Source organism: Brassica rapa, chromosome A09 (assembly GCF_000309985.2).
Source record: "Brassica rapa cultivar Chiifu-401-42 chromosome A09, CAAS_Brap_v3.01, whole genome shotgun sequence".
Classification (NCBI taxonomy): Eukaryota; Viridiplantae; Streptophyta; class Magnoliopsida; order Brassicales; family Brassicaceae; genus Brassica; species Brassica rapa.
This window is the reverse complement of record NC_024803.2, coordinates 3,752,342-3,770,433: the sequence shown is the minus strand read 5'-3', so window position 1 is coordinate 3,770,433 and position 18,092 is coordinate 3,752,342. Positions and strand designations below refer to the sequence as shown.

The window sequence follows — 18,092 nt, the reverse complement described above, 5'->3', positions numbered from 1 at the left end:
GCTGAAATTTCAGAATGTTAGAGCAAATAGGAATCAAAACGTCTAAAATATTAATATCTTGCTGGTTAGTATACAAAATTGTGCCAAAGGATTTGTGAAGACGGGAGCTTCATGTTAAGAAGCAAACAGAAACTAAAGCGTGCTCCAAAGGCAAGCCACAGGGCATGGACTATTAGCGGTCTTCGGGCATCAAACAAGTCCGGCTTTGAATATAGACCAGTCACTCAAACAGAGCACAGTGGTTTTGGAATCTTTGAATAGAGGGCTGGTTAAAACCCGGTGTCGAAACAAGTCATGAAGACCTTTGAGACCATGGTTCTTGCAAAAGGGATGTAGCTCAAGCTATACCTGCAGTTTTAAAGAATATAAGGATTCACCACGAATGACAGATCTTGTGAGTCAGAAACCATACAAGTAGCATTCAGTCCACCAACGCATTTCTAGTTCAGGCTAATATATGTTCTGATAAGTAAAATCATGAAACTAGATTATGAATGCATATGAGAAAGTGATAACAGTTCACATACCAAATAAGACCAGAGAACTCAAGAATGATAGCCAGCAGAGTCAGTAGCTTGTTACGAACCTGTACAGAAAGAAAATTGACAGATGTTTATATATAATAACGAATTTTCACAACTTAGTCTTAACTTTTAACCAAACTATGCTCTGGAAATTTCCTATCCTCCTGAAGATTTAATTGAAAACCCGAACTTACATAGAGAGCGCAAAACAAGGCAATGATAATGCTGGCTAGATACAAAGCAGTAGCGTAGATACGAGCTGGGTCAAGCATCATCGTCACCTGCCTCTGTGGGCCTATAAGGAATGCTGTGCTGCCATACAAAAAGGACAAGAAACTTAAAATACTTGTCCACACTGCAGACTTACTTAACCAGATGCAACATTACAACAAGCTAAACTAAAAAATTCCAAGTACGGACCTGCCAAGTGCCATCAAATTTCCAAGAGTGAATGTGATGCCAAACTTGACCGGATTGAAGAAAACAAGCATTGACTGCATTGTCACACAGGTATAACGATAAAGAGTTATATCACCACCATAAAAGCATCTCAAGGTCACATATGATTAAATAAAAAGGATTCCTTTTCTATTTAAGATGAATAAGATTTGCACTTACCAAAAGTGTACAGGTCAATCCTGCTGACAAGCAAATTGCAAAGCCATAGAATCTCTGTTTTTCATGGAAACGCACAAAGACAAACAAAAAACTTATTAGCCAAAGGATAAAACCCAATTCAACATATGTAAACGAGCACAACAAGAAAACACAAGTTTTACGAGGGCAGTTTTCCTCGTTACTTCGTCGTAAAAGCAGTGTTACGACGAATTAGCGAGGAAACGCGTTTCGTCGTTATACGTTTGTCGTAACGCATATATCCTCGCTAATTCGTCGTAAGTTAGCGAGGAAATAATTTCGTCGTAAAAGCGAAGGAGGATATTTCGTCGTAAAGACCACGTAAAGATTCCACGTAAGGACGTCGCTAAGTTTCCTCGTAAATACCACGAAAAGCTTTCCTCGTAAAACCCACGTAAATAAATACTCGTAAAATTAACGTAAATACCTTGAGAGCTTTCCACGTAAAGAAAACGTAAAAACCTTGATAGATTTCCACGTTATTTCCATGTAAATGTTTCCTCGTAAAAACCACGTTAAGCTTCCACGTAAAGAAGCCGCAAAATTAGCTACGAATTTACTTCGTTTCATTATTTTATAGAAATATAAAAAATTATAATTATAAATATAATTTAAATTATTTAAATTATTAATAAAATTAAAATTCTAAAAAAATCAAAACCAAAATATTTTTATATAAATAAGTTTTGAATTCATAATACAATAACCGAAATTAAAAAGAACTAAGGGTGGTCGTTAATTAATCGCCTCGTAGAATTCATCACTCCTCGCCTGAACATCCGCCTCGGCATGTGAGTCGTCGGTCGGTGACTGGCCTGGGATAGGATTTTGTTGTCGCATGGTCCTCAACAAAGTCGCCCATTCCGGATTTGTGGCCGCTACAACGTCCAAGAAGCCCTCGAGTCCACCCATACGAGATCGCAGCTGAGTAGACTCTATACGCAGCTGAGTAGACTCTCTACGCAGCTCTTCGGACTCCCTACGCAGCTGAGAGACTTCCTCATCCCGTCGCTGAACATAAGACGATGTCGCTCTCGGAACATCGTTGACGGAACCAATCCCCAACGTCCGTCCCTTTTTTTTAGGGACAACCTTAAAAACAAAAAATAAATTTTGTTAGTAAAAATTTAAAGTTAAATTAAATGAATATTTAAAAAAATTAAAATTTTAGAAAATTTACCTCCTCGTAAAGCTTATCCACTTCAGGTGTGGATAAGGTGACGGGTAATCCATCGGTGGACTGTTGGGTCAGCTGGGTCTGGCGTTCTTCAACCCGAGCAGCCAAATCGTTGTAGATTTGCTCGGACTTGCCATCTATAAATCGGCCCGCCTTGTTCTTGTGGGTCCTCTCGTAAAGTTGCATAAGAGACGGGAATTCTCCCGTCTCTTTGGCCTAAAAAAACATTTAAGAAAGTTGTTAATTAGAATATATATAAAAATATACTAAAAATTTAATATAATTAAATTTTTAATTACCATTTCCAAACGGACACCGGCGTGGGGTTTTTGGCCCGTAGTGTGAAGCATCGGCCCGTTCCCGTGCTCATCGACTGTGTTACGGGAGTTAGAGCAAGACTGGGCGATTCTAATGGAATCAGGAAGACGCCAATATCGGATGAGGCCATCCCAGACATCCGTGGTGAGCTCAGCGGGTTTGCCACGCTCATACCCCTTCACGATCCAGTCACCCTTCCAGTTGGAGACCGTGTCCAACAAGCGAACTTTCGCCTTCGCTTCAAACTTCTTTCTCACCCTCTCAGTGATCCCCAAGGCCCAATTATATTTTTGCTGTTGGAAAAAATAATTTATAATTAGTTTTTCAGAAAAAAATATATATATAAATAATAAAAAAATTTAAAGATATATATTTAATTAATAGAACTTACAGCGTAAATTTTGAACCACGTCTTTCTGACGTAGTGGGGCGTCATTTTCCAGTTCGGATGTGCCATGGAGAAGTAACCTTTTATCGTATCGGTTACGTCCGATGCAAGACATCCGTCAATCCCCCACCTGAAAAATACAAATTTAAAATATAAATTATTTTTTAAAGTTATAAAAGAATTTAAAAAGAATAAAAAAATAATGAAACATACCATAAAGTTCCGTCCGGTCGGTCGGGGTCGATGACTGGTAAACCTTCTCTGCCTGGCAGACGGAGAATGTCCTCTACGGTGTACTGCGAGTAAGGAGCACTCGGAGGCACCATCAAATCGGGATGAATCTCGCCCGCGGGCATCGGAGGTGCCGGCATCGTAGGAGGCACAGGAGGAGGAGGAGGCATCTGGGGAGGCACGTGAAGAACCGATGGTGCACTAGAAGAAGGAGATCCAATGACTCTCTGAGTGTACTGAGTCTCGGGGACAGTCTCCTGACCCGAAGAACCGGGAGCTGAAGAAGACGACGGGTCTAAACGACTACCCGGCTCACCGAACATCTCTCTGTAATGGGCAGTAAGTCTACCTTTTCGAACCTGAGAAAAAAATTTAATTTTTTAAATTTTCGTGAACATATACTTCCCAACATTATCCACCTAATCAACACTAAATAACATAAGATCCGTAAACCTATCTAAATTCCCTATACTAACCACCTAATCTATCCTAAACTAATCAAACTAGAGAGGAATTAGAGAGACTTACCATTGCTACGAATTAGGGAGGAAGTGGAGAGGAAGTAGAGAGGAAAGACGGAGCGAGCTCGCTCGGGATATATATAAGATTACTTGTCCTCGTAAATTCCTCGTAAACTTACGAGGAATTACAGAGGCCCGCGTTTTCAGTTACGACGAAATAGCGACGAAATACAAAGGCCCGCGTTTTCGTTAACGACGTTTTTACGACGAAAAGGGTTACGTGGAATTAACGAGTTAACCAGTTACGAGGAATTAGCGAGCCTTTATTTTCTATAAATACCCACAACTTTCCTTCTCAAACCACACACACAAACTCACAAAACACACCCTATCTCAAATCACACTCCTCACCAAAATACTTTTCAAATTAGAAATATTTGAAAAAAAAAAGAAGAAAAGAAGATATTAGAATTTATGTGGGTGAGACTTAAGTCTCGCCACATATAATTCCAGTATCTTTCTTTTTTTCTTTTTTTCTAGTTTTTATACTATGAGGAAGTAGCAAGTCCCGCTTTTCACCAATTTAGAAAATTTGGAAAAAAAAAGAAGAGAAGAAGATATTTGGAACTCATGTGGTCGAGACTTACGTAAGTCTCGCCAAATGTGATTCAAGCATCTTTCTTCTCTTCTTTTTTTAGTATTTTTAATATTTTCGTCGTAATATCGTCGTTAGTTTACGACTCTTTTACGACGATTTTGGCTTACGTGGAATTAGCGTGCCCCGCTTTTTTAATTTCGTCGTAAAGTCCTCGTGGCCTTACGAGGTGTTTACGACGAAATCATCCTACGTGGAATTAAAGAGTGCCTTCTTCGTCATTTACTTTACGTGGTATTTACGTCAATTTACCTTACGAGGTGTTTACGACGATTCTTTCCTACGTGGAATAAACGAGTTCCTCCTTCGTCATTTACTTTACGTGGCATTTACGTCAATTTACATTACGAGGTCTTTACGACGATTCTGTCCTACGTGGAATAAACGAGGATTACGTCGTACATTCGACGTCAGGTTACGAGGAATTAACGAGCAGTACTTTAATCCCTAAAATCCGAAACCCCAAACCCCAAAACCCATATTCCTTATCTTCTACTTCATATATTCCAAACCCCATCTTTATTTTCATTCCAAACCACAATTCCCACATTTACTTATTTATAAAACAAACTCCCACAATTTCTTATTCATAAAACAAACTCCCACATTACCTTATTCATAAAACAAACTCTCACATTACCTTATTCATAAAACAAACTACACAAAATCAAATACATCAATCGGATACATCGACATTCTCGTCATCACTAGAAATATCATCATTTTCATTAAACTCGTCTTCTACAGCTTCGTCTGTGGCATCATCGGTAAGATCTTCGTATTCGTGATTATGCGGATCAATGAGAAGGATGTCATCAACTTCTTGTTCAGGTTCCTCGACTTCATTTATCTGTTCTTCTTGCAATGGTGGTTCTTCTCCACTGATGATTCGTCCTCGAGGTGTAACTTTGATCACTGCTAACCAATTTATACCCGAATCTCTCATCCGAGGGTATGGAAGGAAGCTAACTTGGTCTGCTTGTGAAGCTAAGATGAAAGGCTCGAATTTGTTGTACCGACGTCCACCGTTGACATCAACTACACCAAATTTGTTAGACCGAACACCTCTGTTGACGACGGGGTCGAACCATTCACATTTGAAGATGACGCATTTCAGCTTCAGTATCCCTGGAAATTCGACTTCAATAATCTCCGTCAAGATCCCGTAGAAATCTGTTTCCCCTTTCACACATATTCCATAGTTACTGGTCGCCCGCTGTCTACCATACTCATATGTGTGAAAAGTGTAGCCTCGTGTGAAATACATCTGTGATGTGGTGACCTTTACAAGTGGAGATTGAATTACTTCGTGTAACCACTTAGGATAATCTGCATCGTCGTCATAATCAACCTGCAAAAATAAAGAGAACATTAAAATACAAATCATGTATGAAAAAATAGTTTGAGTTATAATACCTGATTCCGCAACCACTTAATGAAGTGCTGATCTTTCCTTTTGTCTACGTCACTTGTGGATATACCAGGAAATGTTTCTTCGACTTGAGAAACAAATAGGCTGTAAAATTAATCACATTTCATAGGAATGAATCTCTTGCAATTATATAATTAATTATATGTGTTTTGAAGTGTCCATATATGTTACCTTTCAAAATAACGCATCAATGGATCCTCGCAATTGAGTAGAATATAGGTGTGTGCACTATGAGCGTCTTGTTCACTCGACCACCAAACCTCTTTAGACTTCCCACCGAGTCGTCCAATCTGGCTAAAGATGTCTGGAACACCAGCAACTGCATATGTTGGCGCAACTCCACCATCATCATATCTTCTTGGAGCTCTTCTACGGGTACGTACTTTTGACGCAAAGTAGTACGATGTGAAGTGAGAAACTTCTTCCGTCAAACTTCCAGCAATTATAGAACCTTCAACTTTGGCGAGGTTCTTTGCTTTTCCCTTCAAATATTTCATGGCTCGCTCATACTGATACATCCATCCGTAATGTACAGGTCCACGAAGCAATGCTTCATATGGGAGGTGGACAGCTAGATGCTCCATGACGTCAAAAAATCCAGGAGGAAATATCTTCTCCAAGTTGCACAATAAGATGGGAATGTTCTCCTGAAGCTGTTCTACAACTTCTTCTTTAAGAGTGCGTGTGCTCAGATCCCTGAAAAATGCTCCAATGCCTTTTATATTCCAAAAACAATTAAACACATTGTTAGTCGTATATTATTTTGCAAACTAGACCGTTATAAAATTATTGTGATATAAAACACTACGAACCTGCAAGTGCTTCATGTACGTTTGTTGGAAGTAGCTCCGCAAATGCAAAGGGCAGTAGTCGTTGCATAAAGACATGACAATCATGACTCTTCATCCCAGAGAACTTTTGACCCTTTTCAACACATCTAGAGAGATTTGAAACATACCCATCGGGGAACTTCACTTCTGATGCCACCCAGTTGAACAACACCGACTTTTTTTCTGAAGACAGTCTGAATATCGGAACAGGAACTTGTCCATTGCTTTTAATATGTAACTCGCTTCTTGAGCAAATATCCGGCAAGTCCAACCTCGATTTTATGTTGTCTTTTGTCTTCCCTGGGACATTCAATATTGTATTCATGATGTTCTCAAAGAAATTCTTCTCTATATGCATCACATCGAGGTTGTGGCGCAGAAGAAGATCCTTCCAATATGGCAACTCCCAAAATATACTCTTCTTGTGCCAGTTGTGATGAACACCGTAAGAATCAGGCATATTACGAGGGACATGCCAATTACCACCCCAACGAACTGTTTCGTTAGCTCCGTAGTAGTCGATTTGTGCTTCAATTTGTTCTCCAGTTAGATATGGTGGAGAAGTGTCTCTCACAACCCTTTTGTGCCTAAACAAATTCTTGTTTCTTCGGTAAGGATGGCCAATGGGAAGAAATCGACGATGACAATCAAACCAACTTGTCTTCCTACCATTCTTCAGTTGAAACGCATCTGTCGTTCCATTACAATATGGACAAGCTAATCTCCCATGTGTAGTCCATCCAGACAACATCCCATATGCAGGAAAGTCACTTATGGTCCACAAAAGCATAGCTCGCATCGTAAAATTCGTCTTCGTTGAACAGTCATACGTCCTCACCCCTGTTGACCACAAATCCTTCAACTCTTTTATCAGTGGTTGTAGGAAAACATCCAGGGACCTTTTTGGATGGTTCGGACCAGGTATCAATATCGTCAAGAATAGCAACTCCCGTTGCATGCACATCTCCGGTGGCAGGTTGTATGGCGTAAGAAAGACTGGCCACAATGAATATTGTCTCCCTGACATTCCGAACGGACTAAATCCATCTGTGCATAATCCGAGATACACATTCCGGCTATTGCTAGCAAAATCCGGATGTACTTTGTTGAAATGTTTCCAGGCTCTTGCATCTGATGGATGAGTCATCTCACCATCCGTCTGAGTATGCTCGGCATGCCATCTCATCTTTGCAGCAGTCTGCTCTGATTGATACAATCTTTTCAATCTGTCTGTAATTGGTAGGTACCACATCCTTTGGTACGGTACCCTATTACGTCCCCGTCCTTGCGGCTTGAATCGTGGCTTCTTGCAGAATCGACATACTTCTAGCTTCTCATCATCTCCCCAATAGATCATGCAGTTGTCGATGCAGACATCTATCATCTCCGAAGGCAACCCAAGACTATAAACTAATTTCTGAATCTCATAATAAGAATCAGCAGACACATTGTCTTCCGGCAAATACTCTTTAAACAAGTCCGCCCATTCGTTCATGCAACTTTCAGGTAGATTGTGATCAGTTTTAATATTCATCATTCTAGCAGCCAACGACAATTTAGAGAGACCTTCTCTACAACCACTGTAAAGTGGTTGATTCGCCGCGTTTAACATTCCGTAAAACTTTTTTGCATCTATATTAGGTTCTTCATCTTCATCATGAGCTACGAATGCATCAGCTACCATATCATGAACCCTATCATAATCTACCATCTCCTCCTGATGGTAACTATGTTCATTATGCAAATGATGATTAACCGGTTCTTCCTGAAAATTGCTATTACTACTACTAGCTTCATTCTGATCATAATTATAACCTTCCCCATGTTGAAACCAGATATAGTAATTTGGCGTGAAACCTCTATTTATTAAATGCTTCCAAACATTTTCACGGTTTGCCAATTTCGAATTGTTGCATTTCCGACAAGGACAGAACATCTTACCACTTTCTTGGGCGAGCGGTGTTGAATCTGCTTGGTGCATAAATGTCTCCAGCCCCGCAAGGTATTCTTTCGTCACTCTCCCGTTAGCATCTCTATGCATATACATCCAATTCCGCAACTCGTAAATAGTCCCAGAGCCAGCCATTTTTTTTCTTTCACGTTTTTTGTTGTTGGTGTGTTTAAAATGATGTTCCAACATCCATATTTATAGAAAATTTCGAATCTGGTAGTTGTAATTTTACTATGAAATTACGACGAAAATTAATTGGGTAGCCAAAAAAAAAACGTGAGCCACCTACCAAGTTGGTGGATTCAAAATTTCCTCGTTAATTACACGTAAAATATTTCGTCGTAAAGAACTCGCGAAGTTTACGTGGCTTTTACGAGGAAATAGATTTTCCTCGTAAAAGCCACGTCAATTTACATCGTCTTTACGACGAATATGTTTTGTCGTTACCTTACGACGAAATAACGATGCTTTTCTTTTTCCACGTACTTTCTTCGCAAAATCAACGTTATTTTACGAGGATTTTTTTTCCTCGTTAAATTTCCTCGTTAAGGTTACGTTTTCTTGTAGTGGAGACAACTATGCCACTCCATAGACATATACAGTGAATAAAAGCAGCAAACTACGTCTGTGCTCGGGTGGTCAAAGCGTTCAGTGGATCTCCAAGGGACTCGAGTTCAAATCCGCACTGCGCACCAGATTTCCACGCACGTGGCCACCGGGGCTTTCACATTCTCTCTCCGGGGGAATGGTTACCATTTTTTTTTTAAAAGCAAAGTATACATGCATGCAAGATTAATGGACCCTACTCTTATCTTCGACTCACTCAATATCTAACCAAGTTTAGTTACATTCCGTGAAAATTGATCATCCTTTAGCCTTCGAGGTTCCAATGTGATTCAAAAATACACATAAAGCTCACATTCCTTGATAGGAGATCATTCGTTACAATACGCATTCGAAAAAGAAAGGTGGGCAACCTGTTTGGTGGTTAAAGCGCAATCGCGATTAAGATCATCCATGAAAGAGAGCGAGCTTTCCTCCTCCGCAGCTCGTTGCTCCTCCTCTTCAACCTCCATACCCACCATCATCTTCATCTTCTCAAACGCATGATTCATTTTATCCATAATCTCCCCAGTAGCCTAACCTCTTCTTTGTTGCTAGTTGAGGTATTAGGAACTGATCAGATCTCACTGCACAATTACGCCATGCTTGCAAGTGAAGAAATGAAGCTTTTCTTCTCCTTCATTGTAGTCAAAAAGAAAGAAAGAGGCTTTATTATTGGGTTTTCTATTTCAAAATATAAATGGGCTAACTCTGGACCCATTAAGGCTGTATTTTCTCTCGTATAATTTTTGTTTATCTAAATCTTTTTTATTTTTAATATATTTTAGTTTTTAAATTTAATTATAAAATTATTTTAATGAATTATAAAAAAAATAGGCATATGAAAATATAAATTAGAGAAATTTATGGATTCATCCTAATATTAGGTTTGACATATTTAAACCAATCTAGGTCTATTTAAACTTATCTTAACCAATTTTAATCGTTTTAAAATAATTTTATTATATCGGATTTAAAAAAAAAAGGTTTTAGATCAGTTTTTAGAACATTAGTCTTTGTAAATATCAAATCAAAGTTCAAGGGGGATATATATTAAATTTAGAAATAGAGGGGAAAAATGTAACGTATCTAAAATATAGAGGTCTTTAAATGCAAATATACATTAAGTCATGACAAGACATGGTGTGTTTGTCACACTGTTACTTGCATTACATTGGAAGAGCTTCGTCATCATCATCATAACCCGAAAACAAATCAAATAAAATAAATTAAAATCTCCCTTAAATATCTCTCTAAATCGAATCCAACTCTGCTTTACAACGATCTTCTCGGCGACTTCCACATCTCGAAAGCATCCTTCCTCCCTTCTCTCGATTCAATAACATGGCCCCGCCGGTAACACAAACGGCGGCGGTGGCAGATGCGGCGGGTAACGGCGGCGCTCAACCTCAGCAGCAGCAGAGAGGGTTCGGCTCCACGATCTCAGGGATCATTAGAATCGCAGTGTTCTGGTACTTTGCTTCAAAGTTCTTTTCGCCTAAGCAGAAACCGATGGATCCGTCTCAGACTCATCACCTCATGACCAATCTCTTCCACAAAGGAGATTCATTGGTAATAATAAACTTGGAGAATTCAAAGATTTGATTTTTTTCGTTAACCAATGAACGTTTTTTTGTGTGCAGGATATGTGGTTTTATCTTACAGAGCAAGAGAAGTTCAGTGACTTTAGTAATGAAGGTTCGCTTTATTGGCATGAGACGAATATACCTTATGCTGTGTGGACTCCAGAGAGTGTTAGGACAAAGTCACTCGACTATTATCCTTCGGAGGTTTAAAAAAAAAACAAAACTCACATGATTACGAAGCTGCTGCATTGAGTTTACTAACTTTTGTTATGTTGTGTTGTTTTCAGACTTTACAGAATAATGGAAGTCTGTATGCTCATGTCTTCTTTGCTCGATCTGGTTTCCCTATAGACCCTAGTGATCCTGAGTATCAACCTCTTAATAGTTTTGGCAGGACTCACAGTAAGACTTGTCTCCTTTTATTAAAAATAAACTATCAATAATAGCTGAGTTGGATTTGTCTTTTCATTTTTCAGCTGTTGCTACTTACTTTCCAAAGCGGAAAGTAGATAAGAAGAAAAGTCTCTTGGGTAGTCCCAAAGACTCTGATGAATCCAAACCAGAAGCTGAGGTAATGACTGTGTGGAAAGAAATATTGTATACAGTTTTGTGGTATAGACCTTATGTTCTTGTAATAATGAACTAAGTACTTTGCAGAAAGTTGTTGATAAGAACTCTGAAGTGAAGGAAGAAGTCCCTGTGGAATGGGTATCCTTATGGAAACCGAATGTCACCATCAACCTGGTCGATGATTTTACTCAGTAAGTGGGGTCTGGTATTTTCTGTAGTGTTATGATGTTGGAACTCTAGAAACAGTCATTGCAGATAAAAAAACGAATTAATAAAGATTTCAATGATGGATGCACTTGCTACCTTGATGTACATATGATTCTGTTTATTCTCCAAATGATTTAACAGAGTAATTAAACTTATAACTATGGGCTATAACTAATGCTCTAAAAATCGGAAGGTGTTCAAAAAATTGGTGTAGGCCTAGCATAAACAATAATCCATAAGGTGCTTAACCATCGCCTAGCTATTTCTTGAATATTGACTATTAACGTTTTAAAAAATGATTAGCAGTTGATGGCAGGCTTGATTTTCTTTTTGGCTATATCAATATTGAATTAGTATGACAATAACTCCATATTAATAGACTAATATCTTCTTTCAATTTTGTGACAGCTACTCACAGAACGGTGTGCCACCAAACATTGCTCCACGTATCCTTCAATTTGTTTTGGCAAAATGATGATAAGCTTATTGTTCTTATTATTTTATTTATTTTTACACAACTCTGTGTTGTACTTAACTTTAGATGTACAGACTTGCTGGTAGAACCTACCTCTGGAAACTACTATCCCACCATTTACTTCAATGAGTTTTGGCTGCTAAGGGACAAGATGATTCCAATCAACGAGACGGTCTCAGAAGTACCACTTAATCTGGAGATAAGCCCCATAAGCATGATGAAGTGGCAGCTCTTTCAGCAAGTTGATCAGTCTTTCCAGATGCAGCGTAGCTACGGAAGCATGCTTGATGGTGAATCCGACGAACTTAAGGTAACTCTTAGTCTTTAATACTTCACATGAACCTATGAATATGAGCTGTAAACACGTTGATTGTGTTGCAGAGGGTGTTTCTGGAAGGCAATCCCTATCTGTTAGGCATCACGATGTGTGTTTCCATGCTTCACTCTGTGTTTGACTTCTTAGCATTCAAAAATGGTAAGTTAAGACCCAACATGTAGCCAGCTTCTTTCCTAAAGTGTGTTGCTTATCTTTTGTTGCTTACCCTGTAGATATCCAGTTCTGGAACAAGAACAAATCCATGGAAGGACTGTCTGCAAAATCTGTTGTACTGAACTTCATCTGCCAGTTTGTCATCTTCCTCTACCTGCTTGACAACGACACTTCATGGATGATACTGGCTAGTTCCGGAGTTGGTGTCTGCATTGAGTTCTGGAAGATAGGGAAAGCCATGCGTATAGAGGTACTTAATAACATTCATTCTGACATTTCAGATTACTATGAGCATCTCTGATGTTGTTACTTTACTTACTTGACAGGTTGATAGAACTGGAATGATTCCGAGGTTGAGGTTCCACGACCGTGAATCCTACGCTAGCAACAAAACCAAAGAGTATGATGACATTGCCATCAAATTCTTATCTTATGTGCTCCTCCTCCTTGTGGTGGGATTATCCATATACTCTCTCGCTTACGAGCGCCACAAGAGCTGGTACTCGTGGATCTTGTCTTCATTAACAAGCTGTGTCTACATGTTCGGTAAAAAAAAATCTTCACCATCCTTTTAAAACTGATGAGATTCTCTCATTGTGATGCTGTATTGAGTTTGTGTGTTTTGCAGGTTTCATCATGATGTGTCCTCAGCTATTCATCAACTATAAGCTAAAGTCAGTGGCACACTTACCATGGAGACAGATGACTTACAAGTTCCTCAACACCATTATCGACGATCTCTTTGCCTTTGTCATCAAAATGCCGATTCTGCATCGGCTTTCTGTATTCCGTGATGGTGAGTAAAACTCTAGCAACATACTCTATTTTGTATTCAGATTTCAGAAACAGGCTTACATAATGGATATGTTTCTGTGTGTGTTTCAGATGTGATATTCTTGATATACTTATACCAAAGGTGGGTTTACCCTGTGGACAAAACACGTGTTAACGAGTTCGGTTTTGGAGGTGAGGATGAAACTGCAGAGAAGAAGTTGATCACTGAGAAACAAGAAGAAGAAGACAACAAGAAAACAAACTAAGTTTCTCTCTTCCTCCTTTATTTTTTGTTTTTTTTACCACTCTTTAAACTGATTTTTATTACACTTAAAAGTTATAGTTTCTTAATTTCTTTTCGATTACATTTTATTTTTTCACTTGGAAATGTTTTTGTTAAAGTTATTATTGTCAACTCTCAAGACGCATTAAATATTACTCAAACTTTTAATGGTTTTGTTTAAAGTTATTAATGTCAACATTCTCTCAAGTTTCTAGCCATTCATTTGACTTCATCAGGAAGAGGCTACTTTCCAATTTGCAAAGTTGAGAGTGTTCCTCATTGTTCTCCTGCCAATCCCTCCACTGCCATTTCCTTTCCTCATCATTGCCACAAACTCTCCATAGTCTATTTGTCCATCCTACAAAAACCAAAACTCCATAAGCATCTTCATAATGAAAAAAAAAAACAGTAAAGATCTTTGTGAAGCTATTACTCACATTGTCTTGATCAATGTCTTTGATCATTTCATCAAGATGTGAATCATTTATACCAAACTCCTTCAAAGCCTGCTGAAGCTCATCCACAGTGATGTAGCCACTTCCATCTTTGTCAAAGAAAGAGAATGCAGCCACTAGATTCTCCTCTCTCTCCAGCTTGTTCAAGTGGATTGTTGCAGCTAAAAACTCTCCGTAGTCTATTGATCCATTTTCATCAACATCAGCCTGATACACACACACACAATGAGAAGATAATAGATATTGAATAAGTTAATAATAAGAAGAAAAGAGTTGTTCAGTTACTGAGCGCAAGAGTTCTTGGATCTCTGATTCCATAAGGTCTGCACCAACACGCTTCACAGTGTCTTTCAACTCTTCAAAAGTGATGGTTCCACTGTTATCTGTGTCTATCATTCTGAAGAGCTCTTTGAGTCCACCTATCTCTTCCTCAGATAGTCTCTCTGCGATCACTCGAAAAGCCATCTTCTTAAGTTTGTTCATTGCAGAGAAGTTCTTCAAGCGTGACAGTACTGCACAGTCCAATGGTTTATCTGGAGCAACCTTATCATCCACAATCCAGGGATGACCTACAAAAAATAAGAAAGCATCAATCAATCACCATTGTGTGCTAAAGGCTCAGAAGATGAGAGAACTTACACAACACTTGATGAGCAGTTAGCCTTTTCTTTGGATCTTTCTCGAGCATTTTCATTATAAGATCCTTGGCACTCTCTGAGATGCTAGGCCAGGGACTTGTCTCAAAGTCAATTTTTCCCTGTAGAATCTTTCTGAAGATGCCAAACTCACTTTCTGGATTCAAGACATGACACATTAGAGAGTAAGCACTTGATGGAAACTCTATGAGGAGAAAGAAAGTAAGTCTAACCATCCCAGAAAGGAGGGAAACCACATAAGAGAATGTAGAGGATAACTCCAGCGCTCCATACATCACATTCACGGCTGTAATGCTTATGTAAAACCTCAGGTGCTACATAGTATGCACTCCCAACTAGTTCTGAAAACGTTGCCCCTGAAAGATAAAAACAAAATTCAAAGATTGTGTGTCCAAGAACTAGAGCTCCATATCAAAATTAACTAATGCAACTAAAATACACACAAACTCATAGTCACAGAATCTTAAAGATTGGATCTTAAACAATACTAATCAAATGTTTAAAAAATCGCTATGTAATAATCAGGTGTTTTATAGAGGATTATTGATTAGGCGGATGAGCCATATTTTGAACGCCTAGACCGATTTTTTAAGGAAACCATTTCATTTAACCCTATTTGCCGACTAGGCGGGTGACTAGACGATACTAATAGCTTTAAACCACATTTATCATATTCAACAACACATAAACTCACTTGTAACAGTCTTAAAAACCATCCCATTTGATCATTTTAGAGAACATGAAGCTAAAAACAACATAGTAGAGAGAGAACTCTTAACAAGCTAAAATCATCAAGTAGCTCTAACCAGATACTCATAACATCATTAACCAAACAAGAGTTTCTTTTAAAAAAATAGTGACAACACAAATCAATACCTGGCTTGCAGAAAACAGAGAGGCCAAAGTCAGTAGACTTAAGGGAAGCATCTTCATCACAAGAAGCAAAGAGAAAATTCTCAGGCTTGAGATCTCTATGCATAACACCAAGAGAGTGACAAGCCTCAACAACACCAACAATCGTCTTGATAAGCTTAGCTGCTTCCCTCTCACTGTAATGACCTCTCTTCACGATCCTATCAAACAGCTCGCCGCCTTCACAGAGCTCCATCACGATATGGACGCTGCTGGTATCCTCGTAGGCGCCTTCTATCCGGACAACGTTGGGGAATTCCGACAAGTGATGCATTATCTGAATCTCCCTCAAAACGTCGTCGTAGTCTTCTTGGCAGAGGAGCTTCCTTTTGGGTATGGATTTGCAGGCGAGCTTTTGAGCTGTCTTTTTGTGGGTGCAGAGGAAAGTGGTTCCGAATTGTCCTTGTCCGAGGATTTGACCGAGGAAGTAATCGTCTTCCACGTTCTTGGTTGTGTAAGGGAGAACCCATCTGGTTCTTGATTTGTTAGCCATGGTTTTTGAGAGAGTCTTGAAGTTTTGTTCTTTTGTTTTTAAAGCAGAGTTGGAGGAAGAAGAAGGGAAACTCTTGTCTGAAGGAAGACACTGACTTTAAGGCATTTGAAGAGAGAGAGAGAGAGAGAAGTGACTTTGAGGAGTTATTAGGAGAGAGAGATGAACCACTTTTTGGTGAATGAATGATTAGTGTTGCCGAAAATATCTCTATGAAAAAAATAAAAAAATAAAGAAGGAATATAAATAAGGACTTATTTGCCAAATAACCAAAAAAAAATGAAAAATTAGATTTTGGGAGAGAGAGTAGAGAGAGATAGGAAGAGAAAGTAGGAAAGAGGGAGGGGATTTTGGTTAGTTAGTGTATTTGTTTTTTTTTCATGTATATAGGGTGCAATTTCCCTATAAATAAACACAAAATTATGAAATATGAAAATAATAATAATAATTAAGAATTCTTTGGGACACTTAGTTATATTTTAACAATAATGATGTCTTAGGTTTTCTATTTGAAAATTTTATATATAAAATGAAAAAATGGAAAGTCATGACTTGTTTTATTTGAAATGAAGTATTTTTCCTTCATTTTTGAACCAAAATGTATTAACTGATACCGATTTATAATTAAGTTCTTCGCCAGAAAAAAAAATTAGTAAAAAATGTTATTAATTAATTATTAGCCAATATTTATGAGCTAATTAATTATTTTATTGACAATAAAAAGGTTAGTTCAGTTGATGGTATAAAGTTTCCCACGTTGCAGGATAGGTATCCAGGTGCTTACTAGGACATTGAATAATGGCGAAACGTGTTCACAGGTTTTCATTAAATACTATTCTCTGTTTTTACTTTTTACCTAAACCTGATTTATCTAGTAGTCAAATCAAGGGTTCCAATCATTTTTTTTTTCCATCAAGAGTTATATTATTAATTGAAGGGCCAAGCCCAAAATTACAAAGCCCAGCCAAAAGGCAACTAAGAAACATAAAACAAAGGCCTCAAGCCCACATCGGAAACCCTAGAATCCACTAACGAAAGGGACACCGCCGCTCCCGAGAGCCACCGCCTCGAACCACAACGAGACCCCCGCAATCAAGGGTTCCAATCATATTATTCACGTTTTATAAACGCCAAAAAGAATTCGAAAAGAAGAGAAAAAGAACAAGATTTGAAACCGTCCATTTTCATTCAATTCTCTTTCAGACACATTCTTGTTTGTTTATGTGCCTTTATCTCTCTACTTGTTGATCTATCAGTATCCACAGCCGTATCTATAACCAAAGCGTTTAAGATCTATGATTCTATAATCTCATATCATATATTGTGATACATGAGGGAATATTACATACTTAATCAAAACATCACAGTTTTCATTTTATTTAGCTTACAGTTGTTATACTATCATTTATCCATCTTATTAAATACTAACAAAGACGAGATATAGGGTATGTATTGACTGAATCAACATATAGATATTGAAAAAATCTACCATTTGAACATTGAAAAGGTGGTGATCAGTCCATTCAAAACAAGCATAAAATGCCAAGTTGCCAACTAGGAAAGATATTACACAACCAAAAAACTTAGAAAATGAAATATACGTTACAACTGAAGCTCAAATTGTGGTCGTGAAGATGATGATGATGATGGAAAACATTTGTAGGGATTTATTAAAGATAGAGTTTGTAGAATTTAAGATACTACACAACAACTTGCTAAACATTAAAATCATCACAAAATTAAAATATCGTATGAGGACAACGAACGAAGCTGTGATATGGATGATAGTGACAACCACTTTGGTCTTAACGAAGCTTTTAATTCTTTGATCATATATATGGCTTACGTACTCCATTATCATTCCTAGTTAATACACACATACTTAAGATTAGAGAGTAAATTATGAGAACCAATTAAAGTTTCAACACTCCTTCCATTTTTTTTGCTCCTATCTACGATGAGAGACCAACCTACTGCACAGAACCACA

General features: G+C 38.2%; 3 protein-coding genes across 3 annotated transcripts; 1 reads left to right on the top strand and 2 right to left on the bottom strand.

The window, feature by feature from the left end:
* Nucleotides 1-30: 30 nt before the first annotated feature.
* LOC103868460 (vesicle transport protein SFT2B-like) lies at nt 31-10,136 on the bottom strand. Its single transcript, XM_009146553.3, has 6 exons — nt 9,581-10,136; nt 1,143-1,196; nt 945-1,018; nt 719-836; nt 528-586; nt 31-348 (listed from the first exon to the last, which is right to left on the bottom strand). The coding sequence occupies exons 1-6, from the start codon at nt 9,725-9,727 to the stop codon at nt 270-272; spliced, it is 531 nt and encodes a 176-aa protein (XP_009144801.1). The 5' UTR covers nt 9,728-10,136; the 3' UTR covers nt 31-269.
* A 243-nt stretch (nt 10,137-10,379) lies between these two features.
* On the top strand, nt 10,380-13,789 carry LOC103865543 (cleft lip and palate transmembrane protein 1 homolog). Its single transcript, XM_009143354.3, has 12 exons — nt 10,380-10,778; nt 10,850-10,996; nt 11,080-11,194; nt 11,269-11,363; nt 11,450-11,553; nt 11,978-12,015; nt 12,119-12,354; nt 12,426-12,519; nt 12,594-12,784; nt 12,861-13,080; nt 13,163-13,330; nt 13,420-13,789. Exons 1-12 carry the CDS (start codon nt 10,551-10,553, stop codon nt 13,572-13,574), a joined length of 1,791 nt encoding a protein of 596 aa, XP_009141602.1. The 5' UTR covers nt 10,380-10,550; the 3' UTR covers nt 13,575-13,789.
* A 34-nt stretch (nt 13,790-13,823) lies between these two features.
* On the bottom strand, nt 13,824-16,107 carry LOC103865560 (calcium-dependent protein kinase 12). Its single transcript, XM_009143365.3, has 6 exons — nt 15,579-16,107; nt 14,915-15,058; nt 14,686-14,838; nt 14,332-14,615; nt 14,029-14,253; nt 13,824-13,949 (listed from the first exon to the last, which is right to left on the bottom strand). The coding sequence occupies exons 1-6, from the start codon at nt 16,105-16,107 to the stop codon at nt 13,824-13,826; spliced, it is 1,461 nt and encodes a 486-aa protein (XP_009141613.1).
* Between the last annotated feature and the right edge of the window lie 1,985 nt (nt 16,108-18,092).

Coding starts and splice junctions, on each gene's coding strand:
- LOC103865543 (XM_009143354.3), top strand. CDS start 10,551: ATGGCCCCGCCGGTAACACAAACGGCGGCGGTGGCAGATGCGGCGGGT. Junction 12,016..12,118: donor GCCACCAAACATTGCTCCAC/GTATCCTTCAAT, acceptor TTAGATGTACAG/ACTTGCTGGTAGAACCTACC. Junction 12,785..12,860: donor GGAAAGCCATGCGTATAGAG/GTACTTAATAAC, acceptor CTTACTTGACAG/GTTGATAGAACTGGAATGAT.
- LOC103868460 (XM_009146553.3), bottom strand. CDS start 9,727: ATGGATAAAATGAATCATGCGTTTGAGAAGATGAAGATGATGGTGGGT. Junction 1,019..1,142: donor GATTGACCTGTACACTTTTG/GTAAGTGCAAAT, acceptor GTGACAATGCAG/TCAATGCTTGTTTTCTTCAA. Junction 349..527: donor GAGTTCTCTGGTCTTATTTG/GTATGTGAACTG, acceptor TTAAAACTGCAG/GTATAGCTTGAGCTACATCC.
- LOC103865560 (XM_009143365.3), bottom strand. CDS start 16,107: ATGGCTAACAAATCAAGAACCAGATGGGTTCTCCCTTACACAACCAAG. Junction 15,059..15,578: donor CTCTGTTTTCTGCAAGCCAG/GTATTGATTTGT, acceptor TTTATCTTTCAG/GGGCAACGTTTTCAGAACTA. Junction 13,950..14,028: donor AAGACATTGATCAAGACAAT/GTGAGTAATAGC, acceptor TGGTTTTTGTAG/GATGGACAAATAGACTATGG.